The sequence below is a fragment of the Canis lupus genome, chromosome 28, assembly GCF_003254725.2.
Source record: "Canis lupus dingo isolate Sandy chromosome 28, ASM325472v2, whole genome shotgun sequence".
NCBI lineage: Eukaryota > Metazoa > Chordata > Mammalia > Carnivora > Canidae > Canis > Canis lupus.
Genome location: NC_064270.1, coordinates 1480841 through 1497422, shown reverse-complemented (window position 1 = coordinate 1497422; position 16582 = coordinate 1480841). Strand labels below are relative to the sequence as shown.

Sequence of the window (16582 nt, the reverse complement as noted above, 5' to 3'; positions counted from 1 at the left end):
TAGTATATCCATGTGTATATTCCTTTTAAAGCCTAGCGATTGGGGATACTACTATAAAGGACTATAAAGGATAATCATAAATATGGTAGATTATCAAAGGAGGCTGACGTTTTCAAGTTTTTAACATTTGTGTTTGTTTGTTATCCCCATAGCCTGTTGACCTCATAGCCCATCAGTTGATAAGGTCAGAAACAAAAGTTTAATATTTGACCCAATGCGTAATGGAGAAAAGCAAGGAGAACAGTTCCACCTCCGTTAGTGGAGAGTCCGTACATGAGAACTTAAGTGCTCAGGCACATAGAAGACAATGCCTCTAGCCAGGAGAGTGGTTGGGGACAGGGATTCCTGCCTGATGAAAATGCTTTTGGGCCTACATCCTGTTAGAAAAGTGGCAGTTGCTCAAATAAGTTTCTCTATAGTAATAGTAACGTAGAATTTGTTTTATTTTGCTCTTTTTTTTTTTTAAAGATTTTATTTATTCATGAGAAACACCGAGAGAGAGAGAGAGAGAGAGAGAGAGAGAGAGAGAGGCAGAGGGAGAAGCAGGCTCCATGCAGGGAGCCCGATGTGGGACTCCATCCTGGGACCCAAGGATTACGCCCTGAGCTGAAGGCAGGCGCTCAACCGCTGAGCCACCCAGGCGTCCCTATTTTGCTCTTGATTAAAGTTTTTAAATTTATCTTTTGTATTTAAAAAGAAATCACTTCATTGCTGTTTTCTGTGTTCAATATTTATCATTCAAGGAACAACAGCTAAAGAAGATCACAGCAAAACAAAAACGTCTCCAGGCCATCCTCGGAGGAGTGGAGGTACAAGTTGAGCTAGATCATGCCAGTCTGGAGGAGGAGGATATAGGTGAGGATACTTGGGAACAGTGTCTCTTTGTTCTTGAATTGGTGCCTGATGCCTTTAGCTCCTTAGTTCTGGCCTGGGTTTTAAGAAAAATCTGTTTCTTTGCCTTAGTTTTAAAACAGACTTAGGAAAATTTTATTCTCTACACCTGCAGAACCAAATATCTTTTAAGTTATAAGGGGGTTTTGGAGAATGAAAGTAAATGTTTAACTCCATCTACTAGAGGCTACTGGTGCACATTTGGTATTATACTCAATAAATTAGGGAGCTTAGCATTCTTGCATAGTTAATTCTGCAGAGACAACATCTTAATCAAATTACATTTTTATGCCCAGCATCATCAGTCACCATTCATAGAATTGCTTTTACATACATTTTTTGGATGTATTTGGCAGGCTTTCCAAGCATCACTTCTGTTATTTAAGAAAAGGTATCTTCATTCAGGTTATAGTATGACTCTGATTTTGTTTTTATTACTGCTTAGGATGGATGTCTTTTGGAAAACCTTTTGAGAAAATGCATAAGTTCTGAAATGAAATATCTTTGTAGTCTTTGTGTATGTGCGGATGTGTATTTGGAAATTGTTGGTAGCTGCTCATCATTTAATACTTGAAATGTAGATTAAGGCTTCTTAGCATTTAAGCTTTCCAAGCAGATATTTTCTGCTAGCTCCAGAAGTTTATTTAGTAACATAGGAGAATTATTATGAAGAATTGAGGTAACAGAAAAAAATACTAGAGAGAAGGATTTATAAAGTTCAGTCTCAAAATTTGTTGGGCCTGTGAGTGAGGCTTTCTGCTGGTGAAGTGCCATGTTTCTCATTCCTGTCTGGCTGCCTAAAACCTGCTGCTGCATTTTACCTTCTCTTGCTTCCTTAGTAAAACTTTGCCCAGGATTAATAGTTACTTCCCCAGTTCCAAAAGCCCCTTTTCATTTTTGTTCCACTTGGCCTGTCTGAAGCAGCAGATACTTCTGTGCCTTCCAGGATTCCAGTTGCTCCTGGTTTTCCTTTTGGCCCTCTGACCACTTCAGTGGGTTTTTGTTTTTTTCTTTTTTGAAGGAGAAATTTTGGGGTGGGAAGGATAGGGTGAGGGTAGGGGCATTAACAAGCTGATTCTAAAATTGATGTAGAAATGTATTGGGCCAAGAAAAGTTACTTTTGAAGAATAAAATATCAAGACCTGTTATCAAGCTATAGTAATTAAGACAGTGAGGTATTGGCATAAGGAAAGACAAATAGACCAATGGGACAGAATATAGGATCCAGCAAACAGATCCACCCAATATGTGGTCATTTGGCTTATGACAGGTATAGCAATACAGTGCTGTGAAGAAGTATCTTTTCAGTAAGTGGTGCTGGGCTAACTCACTTGAAGGTAAAATGAATCTCAGCCTATTATACCATGTACAAAAATACATTCCAAATAGATTTGAAATATGAATGTGAGTGATAAAACAAAGCTTTTAGAATATAGCTTAGGAAAGTATTTTCATGATCTTGGGACAAAGACTTAATGAGGCACAAAAGATGCTCATTGTAAAGGAAAAGATTTGGTAAGTGAGCTATATCACAACTAAACTTCTGTTCAAAAGATAGCATTAAGAGAGTGAAAAAGCAGGCTGCAGGGTGGGAGAAGATACTTGCAATACATACATTAATTGAAGGACATGAATCCAGAGTGTATTAAAGAACTCTTGGGAAAGGGCTAAAGACTTGAACATTTTCTTCAAAAGAGACAATTCAGAAAGTCAATAAATCAATGAAGAGTTGCCCTAGTACATTAGTTAGTAAGGAAATGCAAATTACAACCACAAAGTGGTACCATTACACATGTACCAGAATAGCTAGAATGGCAAGAATGTAGACCAGTTGAAACTCTCAAACATATAAACTTAAAATTAATAGGACCATTTTGAAAAACTGTTTGGCAGTGCCTGCTAAAGCTTAACATACCCAAAGAATTATGTATAAATGTAATACTGAAGAATATGTACTGGGATATTCATAGCAATGTAATTCATAGTAGCTAAAACCTGGAAACTACCCTAATGTCCATTAATAGTGGGATGGAAAAATTATAGTGTAGTTAGATGATAGAATACTAACAGCAATGAAGATTCACAAACTGCCACTATCTTCAACAATAAGGATTGATCTCAAGCATGATGTTGAGCAAAATAAACTGACACAAGTATACAAACATTTCCATGTTACTTAAGGTTCAAGGCCAGGTACAGCTTGTTTGTAGTGTTAATAGTCAGCCATTCTTTTGGATGGGGTGTGAGACTGGAGAGTACCATGAAGGATGCATCTGGTGGTGCTAGCAATTTCTGATTCTCGATCTGGATCATGGTGTATGAGTATGTTTTTTCCTGAAAATTCACTGTGCTGTACACTTAATATTTGTGTAATTTCTGATGTGTATTTTTCTTCACTGCAAATTTAGTGAAAAACTGACTGTGATATTACTGTACTAAAAGAAATGTAGATTTTAGAATATGGATTCCTCCTCTTTGGCCTTACTTACATTGGTATTTTGGCTGTGGGTAAAGTAATGTTGCTGAAGGTTAAGTTCACCTAATGAAAGAGGGATGACTTCTGGGTGACTTTATATTATCATGACCTAACTTCCAGTTTATGTCCCCTGTTCTGTCAGTTTGCACATCTAACACAGTGCTGTCCAGAAGACTTGATTGCAGTGATGAAAATGCTGTCTGTGTTGTCTGTTGTGGTAGCCGTTAGTCACATACAGCTCACTGAGCACTTGAAATATGGCAAGTGCATCTGAGGAATTGAATTTTCAACTTAAATAGCCACAAGGTGACTATTATATTGGGCAGGCAGAGCAAACATTTATGTTTTACCTATTTAGGAATGTGTTGACTCTATGTTTGCAGTTTTACTGTTCTCTTGAATTTAAGTTCCGTGTGGATGCTGGTATTTGAAGTGATATGGAAACTTGGGAGATTGTTTCTTCTGGGGCTAAGCTTTGATAAGGAAACAGACACATTTATCTGTCTTTGGATGCAGAGAGTATATTTATAATGTATTATTTTAGGAAAAGTTATTGAGAATTTACCTTTTTGAATAGGAGTATATTGAATTTGGCACAATGAATGCTATAATAAATTTTATTCTGTTCTTTATATATGGTATACTTTAGTACATCCATGGTATGTTTTTATTTTTTTGATTTTATAAAATGTTTATTATTTATTTTTTAGAGAGCACGTGTGAGCAGGAGGAGGAGTAGAGGGGGAAGGAGAGGGGAGGGGAGGGGAGGGGAGGGGAAAGAATCTCAGGCAGGCTCTGCACTGATTGTGGAGCCCACTGCGGGGCTTGATCTCATAACCCTGAGATCATGACATGAGCCAAAACCAACAGCTTGAGCCACCCAGGCACCCCCATCCATGGTATATTTTTAAAATGTGAGTTAGGGATGCCTTGATGGCTCAGCAGTTAAGCTCTGCTTTCAGCTCAGGGCCTGATCCTGGAGTTCAGGGATTGAGTCCTACATTGGGCTCCCTGAGGGGAGCCCACTTCTCCCTCTACCCTGTGTCTCTGTGCGCGTTCTCTCTCTCTCTCTCTCTCCCCCCCTCCCTTTCCCTCTCCCCCCACCTCGTGTGTCTCATGAATAAAATCTTAAAAAAAAAATGTGAGAATTGTAGGTGCTGTTTATTGAAGAAGTGACTATTTCTGTCGTACTCTCTGAAAGGTTTATTCTTGTGCCCAATGCATTGTCATCTCTCTTTCAGAACCGGGGCCATCCTGTCTTGGCAGCATGCTCATGCCTATTCAGGAGACTGCGTGGGAAGAGCTCATCCGCACTGGCCAGATGACACCTTTTGGAACCCAGATTCCTCAGAAATCGGAGAAAAAGCCTAGAAAACTAATGCTCAATGAAGCATCAGGCTTTGAAAAGTATTTGGCAGATCAAGCAAAATTGTCTTTTGAGAGGAAGAAGCAAGCTTGTAATAAAAGAGCAGCTAGAAAAGCCATAGCCTCGGTCGCTTCTGAGCTGAGTTCAACAGTCGATGAAAACAAAACAAATGAGCGAAGCAAAGTTCTCTCAAAAACAGATAAGCGCTTGAAAAAGCACATCAAGAAGCTCCAGAAAAGAGCTCTTCATTTCCAGGGGAGAGTGGGGTTGCCCAAAGGAAAGAAAACTTTGGAGTCTGACATGAGACTGAAGGTGGAGGGCAATTCTGAGGGTGAAGAGTCTGAGTACTTACCCACAGAGGAGGAGCTGGAGGAGGCAGAGGGGGTCAAGCTGACTGGGGAGGACAAAGACTATGAACTGAATCCCATGCTCAAGCGCTGGAAACGGCAGAAAAAAGTAATGGTGCAGGAGAACGAGGATGACTTTTCCCCAAGTTCTGGGGAAGAAGCAGAAGCTGCCTGTGGAGGAAGAGGTCGGAAGGTAGTGAGATGCCGAGATGATGGAGACGAAGATTATTATAAGCAGCGGTTAAGGTCAGTCTGCAGAGTTTGTAAACAGATTGTGCTACTTGCTTGATCTCAGGCAGCAGGTTTATTACATGAGAACTCTAGATTCAGCTTAATGTGTTAGACCCGTTTATCCAAAGGTTGGACTTCCTGCAGCCTTAGCCTCCTAGAACCAGCAGAGTGCCTGAGTCTTTAGGGGAACTAATTCCAAATGCTTCTAACTTTTCTTTATCTCATTCAGATTTTGGGCAAGTCTCATTAGAAACGTTTAGGGGAAGGGCCAGGGCAAGAGGCATGCAGAAGACCGAGGTGTGAACCCCTATGCCTTTACACTCAGAGGTCAGCTATAGCCAGGGTCAGGAAAACGAAAAGGCTGGCCTGTGTGATATATGCTGGATGGTTGTTGTTTTTCTTTTGAAGCAGGAAAGTAATTATACAAGACTTTCCTCCATAAAGTAGTAAGATTAAAGCTTTAGTGTATGAAAGAATAAGCTTGTTTTCTTAAATCCCTCCTTCCTTGTCTTGAGAAAATAGTCACCTGCAGAATTACAAACTCCTGTCATGCTGCCAGAGAGGCTTTTCATGTGCATAGTGTACCCCTCCTTTTCATTCTCATTTTTGTTGCTGGACACTGACTTTGGGTTTTCTTTCCATGACTCTCTCAGTGGATGATGCAAATAAAATGAAAGGGGAAGTGATTGTGTCTCTTCAGGAAGTCCATTGCCACCTATTTTTGTGAGCCCTGAAAAACGGTCTATACACTGAAGCTACCTGGTGTGCCCACTGAGCAAGACCCTGCTGCATCTCTGATCTCTCACATGAGCTTACCAAGCACTAAGAATGTCCAAGGGAAAGGGAATCTGTTTATCAGATTACTTTTTAAGTATTTGCTCCTAGGATGGCTTTTTCCCAATCCTCAATAGTTTTTTGTTTTCATTGTAGGGAGACCTCATTTATTGTTTGTTGTAGCTTTCCACTGACCTTCGTGAATACACACTGTCCTAATATCTTTTCCTTCTGTTATTTACTCATTCATTCATTCATTCTAGACGGGGAAGAGGGGGCAGAGACACAGGCAGAGGGAGAAGCAGGCTCTATGCAGGGAGCCCGACATGGGACTCGATTCCGGGTCTCCAGCATCAGGCCCTGGGCTGAAGGCGGCACTAAACCGCTGAGCCACCGGGGCTGCCCTTCCTTCTGTTATTTAGAACTGATGACCCACTTCCAGCTGTCGCATACATTCCCTAACCTTTAAAAGCAGATGTGGCATAATTCTTTTCACACAGAGCTTGAGGACCTGTGACCTAAATCAGTTCTTAAAAGCTGTTACACTCACACCGTGGTAGTCATGTAGCATAGTTAAGGAGTGGCTTAACATTTGTTACTTCTCATTGCAACTTTATTTGGCACATCTAATATGTGCAGAGCCATTTGAGGAATATTCCTGGATGCTCTTGAACCCTGAGCAGTGTAAGTCTCCTGTTTTTTTTTTTTTCTTTCTTAAAGATTTTATTTATTTATTTATGAGAGAGAGAGGCAGAGACGTAGGCAGAGGGAGAAGCAGGCACCTTTCAGGGAGCCCAATCAGGACTCGGGATCATGCCCTGAGCCGAAGGCAGACGCTCCTCCACTGAGCCACCCAGGTGTCCATCCTTAACTAACTGTAGAGAATTAATAAATTGTTAATCTCAACATACTGATTGTAAATGGAAAAATATTTTCTTCCCATTCAATATTACATTTATTTTAAGTATATTAGTGTGTTGATCAGAAGCAGTTTATTTTGATTGTATTTTAAATATCAGTTTAAATTCATGGGAACACATTTTTCTTAATAATGTCAAGATTGTAGACCAGTTATCTCCAAAGCCATATCAAAGCCAGTTTTTTGCTGAAGTTACAGTAAAATCTCAAATGAATTTCAGAAATATCAATAACTCTAATTGCCACCAAAATACTGTAGCTCTTAAAATTTTATAGCCATAGTTATTAAGGCTGTTAAACTGCAGATAGCACATTGAAATGTTTGTATTACATCTCCTTTGGTACTCTTTGGATTGAGGGATGGTAAAAGAAAATGCTTGAGATTGAGAAGCATTATTACCAACAACTGGCAGTTACTTTTTTTATTTTGTTACTTCTTGTTGCTGATCTTTGTATACAGATTGAAATTGTAATGGTATTCCCTTGAGTGAGGAAAAAGAAGACTTCAGGCTTCCTTATCTTAACAGTGATTTGATGACAGATGATCAGAATAAAACCCCATAGAGTTTGCAACATAGAAAAGGAGTTTTTCTTTATGGTTAGAGCTTAGGAATATTTACTGAGGCCAGGCACCTTTTACTGAACTTGTATTGGTTATAGCCCTATTAACTATAATGCTCATTTAAACTCAGAGGTGAAAGTGGGTCATTCCTAGATGTCTCATCCCCTTTATTCTCTTAGCTGGAGCGTCACAGATCTTTCTTTAGTTCTCTAGGTATCTTTCTTTTTAACTGTTTTCAAGTTGGAATTTCCTCACAAGCCTTTTCTACAGCTTAACCTTTTCTGGAACAGAATAATGGCACTTAGGATCCTACTTTCTCTGACTTCGCCCAAGACCTCAGATCAGTCTTGGAAGTGTTACCCATTTTTTAAACTGCCCCGGTATTTTCTGCCTTTCCCACATTTGTATCTTGCTTCTGTCTCTGTACTAAGTTGCATTTGGAGGCTGTCTCCTTAGTGGTGTACCCTGATTTTTATACCTCTGATAATGTACCAGGGTGGATGAACCAGTTCTTAGAAGTACATATTCTGTCCGTTCTTACTCATTCCTTGGTATGCAGATCCTAGAAAGCAACCATTATTTTTTAGTTTTCATTTTATAGCAGCAGAGTTTCTATCAGTGTATTGCTCTTAGTGGTGAGATTTAGGTTTTCTTAAAATACATTGTTGCTCTAGAAAGCTAAGGCCTAGAAGCTCCAGGAGCCAAAGAAAGACTTAATAGGAGTGACACTTGTTCAGCGTTTGAGTGGTAGGCGTCCCTGGTGAACGCTTATGTGTCACTTATCCAGTCTGTACAGCCGGAACAGATCAGGGTGGCCTAGAAGACCAGACATCTCATATGTGCACCTTTCCCCTCCAGGTAACCAAAGATCAGCAGTCCTCAGTGTTTCGGATTCATTTCCAGATGAGATATGAGGCACCTCCCATTGCTTTGTCTTTGTTCTCACTGCTTGAATACATTTGTGTACTCTAGGACTGATACTAGGGTTTTTGGCAAGGAATTTGCAGTCTTCCAGGAGATGTGGGCACAAATAGGCCCTAAGCAGAGTGAGGGAATAATGAATTCTGACAGATATTTGGGGAAGACTTCATGGAGGAGATTCATCTCAGCACAGGGCCTTGTCTGTTGGGTAGTTTAGATATGTTGAAATAGACCTTAGGGTGCAGGCTATTGAAAAGGAAAATACTTGCTTTGCTTTGGAGGCACCTCATTTCTCATTTAGATTTCCTTGTATAGTGGTGTGTGGTGTGGTAGCTGTGGTCTGCAGAGATGCCTGGTTTCTAGGTCGTCCATTATAGGACAGGCAGGTTGCAAGCCCTTGTATTGCCAGACAGCTCCCATCTTGGGCAGTGGTAGTCTGTTCTGGGGGAGACTGAGGCCCTGTTTGGACTCTCCGGGAAAGGGTGCTGCAGTCTGTTAGCGATGTCTACCATGAGCACAGGGGCCTCAGGGGATAGCAGCAGCATTCATGACAGCTGTTTGACAACCTTCAGATAGAGCAGAAACAAACTGTCGCCAACTCTGGCCTCCTTCTTCAGCAGCAGTCAGACTGCTTGGGTCAGACTTGGGCTGTAGAGGTCAGATTGCACCCTGAGTGAGAGGATACACTTCGAAACAAGTGTTGTCTCCTGCTGGCACAGCTAGGGTTGATGTTTATCATTTGACTTAAACCCATGTCCTAAATCTTTTCGGTTTCTATTTGCCAGGCATTATTGTTTAAGTTGCTACACAATGGGCTGTATTTCCATGGCAGTGAGCAGAGACTAAAGCAGAGGTTCCCAGCCTATAGGAGAACCACTTGGGAGCCCTGCCATTGGAAGTCCTGATTTGGGAGGTCTAGCATGAGGTTACCAGGCAGTAGTTTTTAAAAAGCTTTTCTAGGTATTCTGATGCACTGTCAAGTTTGGGAACTATTTGATGTGTATAAATAGATTTTATATATTCTTTTCCTTTTTGAGGTTGTGGCTTTTGGCAGACTCAGTTTGTGTATGTTTCTCTAAAATCCTCTGTACATTCCCTGCACAGGTGTGTTTATGTAGGGGAGGGCTTGAAGAGGAACTTTGAGGTTAGTTCATTCAGCTATATGCTGTACATAATAGACCATTTGCTTCTCATCAGAGCAGCATATGCTTCAGAAGTACCTGGAAAGCATCTTTAGGACTCAGCCTAGAGTGTCTGAGGCAGCAAGTCAGGAGTGGGAGGAGCTGGTTACTGCCTGTGTGCTGTGACTGAGCTCCCGCTGATTCTGAGGCAAGTTTGGTGGCATTTTTCATTGTTATAGGCCCTTACTGTGTTTCCGTTTAGGAAGCCCTTGAGGTGGTTGGAAAAAACTGTGGGTAAGGATGCTGGGATTTGAAAATGTAATGCTTTTTCCCTCTGCTCTAGTCCAGAGTCGGCTTGGCATTGCTACTGCAATAAATCTACCCACCCCCTCCAAATCCACTCCCACAGCAGTGAGTGAAACACAGTAGAGTTCAGAAACAGACTCTTGAGTAGGTGGTACTGAGTTTTCTCAGATTATCAGGTACTCGGGGCCAGGTTGCTGAGATCACAGCCTGAAACCGACTTGAGTTGCTGCCTGGGAATGGTTTGAAGGCTTTCCACACTCCCCACTTTGCACTTTTGGTGATTCTTTGTGGTTTCTTTTAGTGAAATTAGAATAACATTAAGATAAAAAAAAAACTACCTACACCTTTATTTTTCATATTATTTGTTATTCCAGGTTTTGATCCTTACATATCTTTCATTTATTACAACTATAATAAGCTGTTGAGACACTTAATCATATCTTGTTCAAGTTGATCAACTTGCCTATGATTTCACTGTTAAGAGGTAGAGCTGGGATTTGAAGCCGGGACAGGGTTGTTGTGTAAATGTCATTTTCCTTCCGTTTGTGGAATGTGCAATATCTAGATGTGACCACAAGGTGGTGCCAAGAATCAGCACATAAGCTGCTTCCACCTCACTGTGATGGGAACCAAACCCTAAACCTAAGCCAACTGAATGGGGACTTGGAGAGATTGTAGGGAGTCTAGAAGACTTGACAGGTATGGTATGGATGGGGATAGAATTTGCCTCATGTCTTGTATAACCTGCATCTATAGTCATGATGTCTGTTGCTGTAATTGGTTTCTAATCCATTTAATAAAATACCTTTAAACCTTAAACATTTTTCATCTCTGTCCTTTTTTTTCTTTATTTTATATGACTAATTTTGAGTTTAAAAAGGCTCTCATGACTCCACTCATTATGTAAATCTTACACAGTGTCTTCACACTGCAAGGCTTAATCATTTGGTAAATGGTATCTCTCTTGTCCTTCCCCTTGAGCACTGGGGCTGCTGTGGCTAGGGGTGAGTTGGATCCTGGTTTGGAGGGTTTGGCTGTATACATGAAGAGAAAAAAAGAAAGAGACTGAAAAGAGAAAGGCTGTCAGCATTTTCAGATGCTTAGAGGGGTCAAGCCAAGTAGGATAAATGATGAAAAAAGTCTCTTGGACTTGGAAATTTGGAGGCTTTAATGGCCTGAGCGAGATTGGCATGTGGGGGGTGGAGGGAGGTGCTATGAGAACAGCTGTAACTGGTGTCACTGAATGCATACTACTTGGCAGTGCTTCATGTAAGATGGGCTCGTTGGTTTAATCTTCACAACCCCTGAGGAGACAGGAACCTGAGCCTAGAAAGCTGACATAATGTGCCCAAGATAGCATAAATGGAAGAGGCTGGAAGGGGAAGGGGTCTGAAGGTGGATTGGGCTCGCAGAAGTGATCTGTCAGCTTGGTCAGTGGGATAGACTAAGAAGGCTGTTGCCTCAGCAGCACATTTCTGCCACCACTTGATAGGGACCACCTCCACACTTTTTGTGGGTCTCATTCCTTGCCTGAAATGCTGCTGAAGGCGTTGCCTCCTAGAATTACTCCTCGTTTTTCTACCTCCCTTTTATTGTGCTCACAGAGCCTCTTTCTCTTGCCGAGAGCCGGCTCCCTTTGTATTGGGGTTGTCTCATTTATTCTGCATTTGGATTTTGTTTGCACTGGATGACGATTTAGCACATCTGGGAAGGTTGCACATAGGAAAGGCCAAGTTACGTTGTAGAGCTTGTCACTTTATTTTTTTTTTAAAGATTTTATTTATTTATTAATGAGAGACACAGAGAGAGAGAGAGAGAGAGGCAGAGACACATGCAGAGGAAGAAGCAGGCTCCATGCATGGAACCTGATGTGGGACTCAATCCTGGGACTCCAGGATCACTCCCTGAGCCGAAGGCAGACGCTTAACTGCTGAGCCACCCAGGCGTCCCAAGCTTGTCACTTAAAAAAAAATAATTTGCTCCCCCAAATCTGAATTTATTAGAAATTTAATCTAGATTTGATCAAGAAACCTAATGATTTGAAGATTGTTCTTACCATCAGTTTCTGGGAGTTAATTTCTCAGGAAATAAACATATATTCTTATCTGCCCCCCCTCCCTGCCCCCCGCCGCCCTAGGAGTCTATATTTTTAAGAGAGAAGAAAAAGTTGCTCCCTTAAAGAGTTTTCTTAGAATCTTGGCTTCTTTTAAATGACGAAGCTAAGACACAAATGAAGACTAATTCTGCTTCGTGCTCTGCACGCACCTCTTATTCCAGCTCCAGTGCATAATTGTCTGCATCAGTCTTCATTTACTCTGTGAGATCTGGACTGCTAACTGAGGGTATTTCATCTGCTAAGATGTGCCAATTAAGTCCACCCAGATAGACCATAAAAAGGCAGATAAGAAAAGTAAAACACTGAGTATCTCAATTTAGCAAATTAGACTAATCTGTAAGGGATTCTTAGCTGTCTGAAATAGAAAACCTATCACACTACAGAAATGCAAACTATATTAAATACCCAGCTTGGTGCCTTGAATATATTTTTAAAAATCAAATTGTACTCATTGTGCTTCTGTTGTAGAATTTCTTTCATGGATATTGCAATAAATGGAGAATGATCCTGAGATTGAATTTTCACACCGTATGAGAATGATTTAACTGTATGGTGTGTGACTTTTTCCTCACAGTGCAGATCTGAACTCCGGACTTGGTGGCCCTTGCAGTGTAAAAATGAAAGCAGGGCAGTTTGGTCACTTTTGAATTCCAGGCAGTTTTGGAGTGTATGTGTTCATTTTATTACTATATGATCTGAAGCTACTCGTATTTGACAATTCCTATTGATTAGGTAGATTTTGCCATATTTGTGGGTTGGTATAGGCAGTTGAGTACATTGGTTTGTCTGTTTATAAAATGTATCTAATGTGTTAGTTCAGCCCTATTTGTAGTAAAAAGAATTGCTTAGCTGATTTTACTGTTACTTGAAAAAGTTTGCAGGTGTACAGTGAAGAAGTAGTTTTGACTCTGCAGAGTTGAGATAGGGACATTTTTTGAGACAAATTTAGAATTTGGTTTGCTCTTGTACAATTGTTTTCATTGTACAGTGATTAAAGAGGTGATTACTTACTCTTTGGCTTGCACTATAAGAAAAGGGGTGGCTTTAGGGAGTTTTAAAAATATTTTTGAGAGGCAAGATTATGTAACAGGAATACAGATTCTGGGGGCTGATTATCTGGGTTTGAATTTTCATGTTGGTGATCTTGGCCAGGCTACTTCACCTCTCCCTGCCTACTTCTAACTGAAAAATAGATTAAAAATAGTATATGCCTCATAGGGTCTGTAAGGATTGAATTAATGAATTAATGAATGAATCAATACAGGTAAATTGCTTAAAACAGTGTCCAGCACACAGTGAACATCAGTACCTATTCTTATTGTTATTATTTGTTTTCTGACTCTAAATCTAAAAAAACATATACATGGTATGGATGTTTGTATGTTCAATTTCAAAACACAGCTAGTCCAGAGCTAGCAAATGTTACTCAGGAGGTGATATGTGACATATGGGTTAGAAATCACAGCCATGGAATTGAACGTCAAAGTCTCATCTAGTAGCTATGAGATTTTTCTACATTTCTTCATCTGTAAAATAGGGATTATAGCAGTACTTTTTTCAGGGGTGGCATGAAGATTACAAAAGATAATATCCCTAAGCTATTAGGCATATGTCAGGCAGTCAATAAATATTACTTATTCTTATTTGCATGCCCACTACCTAGTGGCATTACTGAAAACATTTACTGAAAGATTTCATTGAGCCGGTAGGAGGGTCTGTGAGAATCATGAATAAGAGCCTATGAATATTGATATATATGAAAAGATGTCCTCTTTCCAAAGTAAAAGGCAGTTTAACAATTGTTATGATAGCCAAATAAATATTAGCTATTATATACTTAGTTTTGTTGGTGTCAGGTTTTCTTACCTATTATACTTTTTTTTTTCATACGATAAGATCCACTTAGTGATAAAATATCCTTACAAATATGAGCACATTATCAGTAGTTGTTTGGGGAGAAATAAAAATTTCTCCTTTACACTAGGGGGCACTAGACTTCTACCCAGGGGGCAGTCTTCAAACTTCACAGCATGGTCATCAGTTCTAAGTGTGGGTAGGTCAGGATTACACTTTGGTTCCTCATGGTTTTCTCTGTTCTAAGGTCAGTGTTCAGATCATTCTGTTGTGTCTTGTAAGGCTTGATTTCCACACACCTTGCTGACCTAGATGTGTAGAACGTTATCCCCAAGTGGACTGTGATAATCTTGGCTGATGGCATGGGTAGACTAGCACAATGGCCTTCTAGACTTGGGGGGTATGTCTAACTCCTACCTGCCCAAGATTGCAGTAGATGTTTTCACGGTTGTTATTTTTTTATTTGTATTTAACCTACAATTAACTAAAATGTCCAATTTTACTTTTTTATATAATCTCCAGCCAATAATTAATTGTGAGATAGTGTCTGACATGTATGCAGTGTAAACAAAAAATAGTTTCCAAAGAGTGTAGTACCTATATTATCATTGTAGTGCTGTGAGAACCTCTTACTTGGTTCCTTTTGTGGCCGGGGAGACAAATACAGTGATGTTGAATGATGTTTCTAAAGTTCAGATCTCCCCTTGCTAGTTATAGACCTGAAATGTAGCTCTCTGCCCACATCTGGTTTTCACTTCTCAGTGTTATCTGAAATCAGTGTCTTTTACCGGGTTCTCCTCTAGTGGCTGCCACCAAAGTCTGAGGAACTGTAGGAGTTAGAAACTCTTTCCAGTGAATAATGTGCTTCATTTTATTTGGTTGCAGCTGTGACTATTGCATGTGTGGATTAAAGAAAAAGATGAAGGTGGGACCATCAAAAGCTTTATTTCCTTTCTAGTAATGTGAGTGTTGTTTAGGGCTAGTTTAAGCTTTTTACCCCCCTCCCCTGTCAGAAGATGAATTCTTTCATTAAAAAAAGTTGAATTTTTTGCCCACCCTTTCCACGTGGATCCAAACTCAGGGCTCCCGATTCTTCCCAAAGGCTGGTGGGCAGAAACCCAGTTTTGTTGCAAAGTGAATCCACTGGAAAACCCGAAAAACAGAACTCAAGACTTGAAAATAACTTATAAAATATTTACTGGTCGATTTAAAGAATTTCTCTGATTCCGTCCTTGCCATGCCTCATTTCTTTGTGGATCTTAACTATGTTTATCCAGTGGATGCATCTGGGGGTAGTACCTTAACATCATACATTAGAGAGAGGAGGAATGCAGCAGGAGGTAGGCTGTAAATGAGATAAACGGGACAATTCTTGAACCCATTTTTGAATGACCCACTTTGACCATTCCCATGCCACGCATCTGTCCCTGATGTCTTCCTTATCCCTAGCCTGATTCTGAACCGCATTCATTGATTCATTCACTCATGCAGCATGTACTGAGTATCTATATTAAGGTAGGCCATTGTACTGGTCTCTAGGGATGTGAAAATGACTATAAAAACAGTCTCTTGCCTCAGGTGGCTCCCAGTCTAATGGGGGAGATAGGGTTTTCAAATGGTACTGACACTTGGTGAGCGCTCTAGTAGAAACACCAGCCGTGGATTGGGAAGGTACCAGGGGGGTAGGACACCTAACTCTGGCTGATCAGAGGAGGCTTCCTCCTTTGGAGGCACTGCTTGAGCAGAGCTCTGAAGGGTCCATGGGGGATGTAGATGTTTGTGTTTGTGGGAGGGAAGTTGGGGACAGTATAAGAATGCAGATGGCACAGGAAGGATGGCACCACAAGGTAGTGGCATAATGACAGCTAGCTATGTTTTCCCACTTACATATTTTGAACATCTTTGGCGTTCTGGAAATTCTTCTTTGAAAATAAGTTAACTTTAAATTGGCTGCAGCTAGCTCTCAGGTGTATTCTTAGGGTTCGATTGATGAGGTGCCCTGGCAACTGGAGGAAGTGTTGTTCCTGGTATAGTTGAACTGATTATGCTGTGCATTGTTGCCAGCAGCCTGGCCCTGGGTCCCCGTTGCTTCTGACAGATCGTTGCTGTGGTCTCAGCCCCAGGCCAGGTTCTTGTTCTTGCATGAATGTAGCAAAGCCAGGGAGCATTTTCTCTGCCTGCATCTGATTGGAATTTAACTTTATGTTTATTGCTGGGTTTTTCTCTTAAGTGGCTGCCAGTGAAGCTGCTAGCAGGCTGACGATGGCAGTCTTGTGAAGAGTTAGAAAAACTGCCAGGGAACACCAGGCCCACTTACTTTTATGTGGCTGCAGCTGTGACTATGATATGTGCAGAGGTTTTTAAATGAGAGTGTAGAAAACATGAAAAAGTTATTTCTTTTCCAAAAATGGACTGTTTCCTGCCCCCTTCCACTTTTAAAATCCATTCTCTATGTTATTTATTGAAATAACAGATTTGAGATACTTTGGGTCCATATCTGATTTTTAAGATTTTAAATCATTGGGGCCAAGATCTTAATCTTGACCCACCCCCAACCAATTTTAAGTCATTCTGTATCTATTTTCTTGTTATTCTTATACAGAAAGCGGCCATATTTTATGACAGCTCCCTGCATACACATCTATCACAGAATTTTAAAATCGAGGTATTCCAGTAAATACCTTCTGATGGGTAGTTGT

The 16582-nt window shown here is 40.6% G+C and overlaps 1 protein-coding gene across 1 annotated transcript in view; it reads left to right on the top strand.

Annotated features, from left to right (window-relative positions):
- Nucleotides 1–16582, top strand: part of ERCC6 (ERCC excision repair 6, chromatin remodeling factor) — an 80388-nt gene that overhangs the window by 9078 nt on the left and 54728 nt on the right. Inside the window, exons 4-5 of the mRNA XM_025466347.3 lie at nt 744–855; nt 4609–5326. Coding sequence (XP_025322132.3) covers nt 744–855; nt 4609–5326 — 830 coding nt within the window. The remainder of the gene's footprint in view (nt 1–743; nt 856–4608; nt 5327–16582) is intronic.